Source organism: Rhopalosiphum padi, chromosome 3 (genome assembly GCF_020882245.1).
Source record: "Rhopalosiphum padi isolate XX-2018 chromosome 3, ASM2088224v1, whole genome shotgun sequence".
Lineage (NCBI taxonomy): Eukaryota > Metazoa > Arthropoda > Insecta > Hemiptera > Aphididae > Rhopalosiphum > Rhopalosiphum padi.
Genome location: NC_083599.1, coordinates 48,724,389 through 48,727,570, shown reverse-complemented (window position 1 = coordinate 48,727,570; position 3,182 = coordinate 48,724,389). Strand labels below are relative to the sequence as shown.

The 3,182-nt window shown below is 29.7% G+C and overlaps 1 protein-coding gene across 1 annotated transcript; it reads right to left on the bottom strand.

Moving 5' to 3' along the window:
- Positions 1-833: 833 nt before the first annotated feature.
- LOC132925157 (uncharacterized) lies at positions 834-1,376 on the bottom strand. The gene has a single exon (XM_060989577.1). The coding sequence runs from the start codon at positions 1,374-1,376 to the stop codon at positions 834-836; it is 543 nt and encodes a 180-aa protein (XP_060845560.1).
- Positions 1,377-3,182: the final 1,806 nt, after the last annotated feature.

The following is a 3,182-nucleotide window of genomic DNA, read 5'->3' as shown; positions in this document are numbered from 1 at the left end:
AGAAATATAAAATGTCTATTCAGCGTCTTCTGTACTACAGTGTGAATAATTTTCTTATAATCTACATAATACAGGGTGTGTTGTTTACATTCAACAATAATTATTAATATGATTTGTTTCTAACTTGTAAAATAATAAGTACTTATAAGCTTTTTTTCTTTTTCTGACATTTTACATACACTATATAGACATGACATATTATATAATATTATATTCGTGAAATTAACTATAAGAATATTGTTATTTTACGTTTATCAAATAATTTATAATATTGAATCAATGACATATACTACGCATTTGAGGACACAAAACTCCCATAGTCCATAGCCGACTGTTATAAAATTGGATTGACATAAGGCCTACGGTTAATCTGCCACCAGGACCGCGTCGTTCGGTAGGAGTAGGTACTACATTTTACCGATTTAAATACTATATTATAGTATAATAGGAATAGTATACGATTTTCGAATATGATAAATATAGTCTTAAAACTACATAATCACTACATTAATCAATACATAAAAATATGCAGTAGGGAAAACAAATTAACACAAGGAGCGCTGATCAAGTCCGGATTAAGCAGAGTCAGTAATATTTATGGCTATAATAGGCAATATTATAAACTAAAATCTTATGTAGGTATGTATTAAACAATTTTCAATTAGGTTATACGTAATAAGGAAGTGAGTAAAAATAGTAAAATAACATAACATTATAAAATAAAAGTATAATATAAAATTATACTTTGTTATCCTTAAAATATTTTACAAATGTATTTCTTAGGTATGTCTAGAACGCTTTGAGATGTTCTATTACATAGTATATCTGCCACCTCAAATACTATCCAAATAATTTTTACAGGATATCCCATTTTTATTTCCTATAATTTTAAGATCTGACTGATTTTTTTCAAGATTAATAATCACATTATGCAAAATACAAATTGCTTTGACGATATGGTCAGCATTTTCGATTTTAGTTTCTATTGAGTTTTGTAATATACGAAATTTTGATGCCGCTATGCCAAATGCATATTCGACCGTCATTCTAGCTCTGGATAACCTATAATTATAATACGATTTGTCCTCGTCACTTAATTGTTTTTTCGGAAAGGGTCTTAACAAATGTTCTCGCAGAGGAAAAGCTTCATCTCCAATAAATACAAAAGGTGCCATATTTGTTGTAATCTGAAGTAATTTCGCGTTAGGCACTTTCAATGTTCCTTTTTCAATACGGTGGTATATTTTTGAATTATTCAAAACACCACTATCACTGTCCTTACCATATGCTCCAATATCGATCAACACAAATCGGTAGTTGACATCAACAATAGCCAATAAAACGATTGAAAAAAATTGTTTGTAATTATAATACATACTGCCAGAGTTGTTTGGACATCTTTAATGGTTGGTTTTCGCATATGTACGTCACGCAGTGTAATTCAAATTACCTGACAAACTTCAATAACGATATAACTAACACTAGTTTTTGATACTCTAAAGCTTATCGCAATTTGTCTGAACGCAATTCCAGTGGCGAGATATCTATAAAATAAATAACGAAATATCGTTCGACTTTTATTTATAATTAGGACTGTGAATTTGTAGGAAATTGAATTTTTTTTTTGTGATTGTTAAACGTAGCTTTGTAAGTACATAATTTTCAATTACAAAATAATTTACAATATTATTGAATAGAAAAAAATCAATTTTTTAAAAAAAATTTCAAATATGCATTATATGTATAAAAAAACAAAAATTAATGAAAATCGACGAAATATTCAAAATTTTCATTTTTAGATTTAAATTTTGTAGGGCCTTGGTGGTACATGTATAACATATTCACAGATAAAAGCTTTGTTTACACTACTGATTATTGTAAATTCTTTCTACATACTACATGGCTCTTAGGTTCAGCCTTTATAACTGAACTTATTTTTGTTCCTTAAGATTTGAATACTATATATATATTTACAATTAGTAAATTCGGGTAGCATTCGTGTAGCAGGTGATCTACCGCGGAGGGGTCATCTGCGAATTCAGGACGAGTGATCTACGTTTTAATAGTATAAAAACACATTATATTTTTTATTACGAGTACGTCATATCATACAAATATTCGTCAAATATAAAAATATAAAATAATTAGCTAAATATAATAATAATTTCAATTACAGTAAATGTTTTTAGTATCATTTAAAAAATTTAAAAAAGTATTTTCAGGATTAACTGATCTCCACCATGCTTCAATCAAATGACGAGGTAAAAGTTCCGATGTAGTGCCATGCATTTTTCGAAGTATTTTCATTTTCAGATGTGACCAAACGCATTATATTATCTGGGTGTTGGCTGCTGTTAGCGGGTCCATAAAGTTTTTTGAATGGTTTACAGTCAAGTGATTATAACCTGTATTTTGTAAAATTTTATATGGTTTCCATTCATCTGACATTATTGTTGTTCCTGGAAGTATTTCTTTTTCAGTTATTGGAATAAGTGTAGCTCTATCTCGACGTTCAACAACAAAAAAACGTTTTTCAAAAAAACCATCATGCCACCAACACATTCCAAAAACCCAAGGTCCTTCTACTCGTTTGCCATAATTTCTATTCCTGTTATTAGGAGGAATATTTTTAGAATCAGAATCAGAACTATCGTCGTCCGTCAAATGTGTACCTCTATGATCACCCAGTAGAATCCTGCCTCTATTATATTTCCTTTTCCCTCGTAGTAATGACTCGTCAATTTGAACACATTCATTAGGTCCACCCATAGGTTTCCGATTTTCATAAATAATACAACACACATCGCGGCATAAATTGTACAAATCTACTACTGTTTTATTAGAACGTCCTGTAAGCCGACAAACGTTTATAATACTCATGTCTTCTGACCAGTAAACAACTAACTCTAAAATTTGTCCCAGCGACAATTTAGAATTACATTTATTATTTAAATCCGTATAAGTAAAAAATGTATTGTCTTGACGCAGAGACTGGAATGTTTGGCATCCTTTTCTAACGCATCTTAAACTTTAGTACTCACGTTGTTAACCAGAAGCCAGTCGTTTTTTTCTGATCACAATTTTTGTTTCGGAATCACATTTTTTACAATTTGGCGTTTCACTGTCATTCGGAAGTAAATTGTGAAGTTGTAAAAAATTTACAGTTGATTTTTTTACAGTTC

Excerpts from the sequence above, each read along its gene's own strand:
- LOC132925157 (XM_060989577.1), bottom strand. The coding sequence starts at position 1,376 with ATGTATTATAATTACAAACAATTTTTTTCAATCGTTTTATTGGCTATT.